The sequence below is a fragment of the Limulus polyphemus genome, unplaced genomic scaffold (genome assembly GCF_000517525.1).
Source record: "Limulus polyphemus unplaced genomic scaffold, Limulus_polyphemus-2.1.2 Scaffold2377, whole genome shotgun sequence".
In the NCBI taxonomy this organism is placed as follows: Eukaryota; Metazoa; Arthropoda; class Merostomata; order Xiphosura; family Limulidae; genus Limulus; species Limulus polyphemus.
The window spans coordinates 201,653-203,868 of NW_013667987.1; the positions used below are offsets into that span (position 1 = coordinate 201,653).

The 2,216-nt window shown below is 33.2% G+C and overlaps 1 protein-coding gene across 1 annotated transcript in view; it reads right to left on the reverse strand.

Moving 5' to 3' along the window:
- LOC106466765 overlaps positions 1-2,117 on the reverse strand; it is a gene marked incomplete at its 5' end in the record, with an annotated part of 3,657 nt that extends 1,540 nt beyond the window's left edge. The window contains 2 exons of the mRNA XM_013927064.2: positions 1,273-1,617; positions 2,071-2,117. Of these exons, the coding sequence (XP_013782518.2) occupies positions 1,273-1,617; positions 2,071-2,117 (392 nt within the window). The remainder of the gene's footprint in view (positions 1-1,272; positions 1,618-2,070) is intronic.
- Positions 2,118-2,216: the final 99 nt, after the last annotated feature.

A 2,216-nucleotide genomic window follows, 5' to 3' on the forward strand; every position in this document is an offset into this window, starting at 1 on the left:
TACTGAATGTTCTACTATGTGGGTATAAGTGTATTGTACAGTTTACTGAATGTTCTACTATGTGGGTATAAGTGTATTGTACAGTTTACTGAATGTTCTACTATGTGGGTATAAGTGTATTGTACAGTTTACTGATGTTTTACTATGTTGGTATAAGTGTATTGTACAGTTTACTGAATGTTCTACTATGTGGGTATAAGTGTATTGTACAGTTTACTGAATGTTCTACTATGTGGGTATAAGTGTATTGTACAGTTTACTGATGTTTTACTATGTTGGTATAAGTGTATTGTACAGTTTATTGATGTTTTACTATGTTGGTATAAGTGTATAGTACAGTTTACTGAAGTTTTACTCTGTGGGTATTAGTGTATTGTACAGTTTACTGAAGTTTTACTCAGTGGGTATTAGTGTAATATACAGTTTACTGAAGTTTTACTCAGTGGGTATTAGTGTAATATACAGTTTACTGATGTTTTACGGGTATGACGTGTATTATGCACCGTATGAAAGAGATATTATGTATGCTGTACTGTATAAAACGGGTATTAGAGGTATTATGCAGCGTAAAAAAGAGATATTATGTATTCTGTACTGAATAAACTATGTATTTCATGTATTATGTATCGTATAAAAGGGGTATGTCGTGTAGTATGTATCGTATAAAACGGGTATGTAGTGTACTATGTATCGTATAAAACGGGTATGTAGTATACATGTATCGTATAAAAGGGGTATGTGGTATATTATGTATCGTATAAAACGGGTATGTAGTATATTATGTAGCATTAAAACGGGTAGGTAGTATATTATGTATCGTATAAAACGGGTATGTAGTATATTATGTATCGTATAAAATGGGTATGTAGTATATTATGTATCGTATAAAACGGGTATGTAGTATATTATGTATCGTATAAAACGGGTATGTAGTATATTATGTATCGTATAAAACGGGTATGTAGTATATTATGTATCGTATAAAACTGGTAGGTAGTATATTATGTATAGTATAAAACGGGTATGTAGTATATTATGTATCGTATAAAACGGGTATGTAGTATATTATGTATCGTATAAAACGGGTATGTAGTATATTATGTATCGTATAAAATGGGTATGTAGTATATTATGTATCGTATAAAACGGGTATGTAGTATATTATGTACCATTAAAACGGGTATGTAGTATATTATGTATCGTATAAAATGGGTATGTAATATATTATGTATCGTATGAAACTGAACTAGTGTTCAATAACCCTCTTCTTACCTTCATCTTCAAACTCTATTTGACAGATGAAATATTTTTCCAAGGAGCAGGCTATCTGTAATGTGATGGAGTTAGAGAGTTGTAATGCAATGCAACCTTCAGTTACAGTTCCTAACAAGTTGACATTTGAGTTAATGTCAGAGTTTGGATCAATCCAAAACTCTTCATCCTGGATTCCTGCTGCATTTGCCAGCAATTCCAGAAACTCTTGCGTATTGCTATTTCGAACTCTGGCTACAACAGCACCATCAACACCACAAAACTCACTAGCCTTTTCGTACAGTACTGGAACAGGAATAATTCTGAAGCAGTCAAATTCGTAAGCGTAGTAGCCTGGCGGGCAAGCTAGAAATAGAAAACATTGCTAATAGCTATAGTTTATATTTGAAATATAAAGTCTTCCAGAAAATTATTTGAAACCACTTTAACTAAAATATTTTCAATACTAAAAGCTAAGTTTTACTTAGAGGACATATCGTCTATCTAACATTGACATTCTAGTACAAGGATTAAATGTTTGTTAAATACCTTTTATTTTAATACAGCAACTGACTAGAAAGCTGTAAAAATATACTTCTCCAATTTACCAATAATTTGTTTCGTTTGTGAAACAAGATCCATCCCTGACCACACCGACAGTCAGTTTTTACCTCGTTTGTGACTGAAGAAAGAGTAGTTTGTGTTACAAGATCCATCCCTTACCACACCAACAGTCAGTTCTTACCTCGTTTGTGACTGAAGAAAGAGTAGTTTGTGTTACAAGATCCATCCCTTACCACACCAACAGTCAGTTCTTACCTCGTTTGTGACAGAAGAAAGAGTAGTTTGTGTTACAAGATCCATCCCTTACCACACCAACAGTCAGTTCTTACCTCGTTTGTGACTGAAGAAAGAGTAGTTTGTGTTACAAGATCCATCCCTGACCACACCGACAGTCAGTTCTT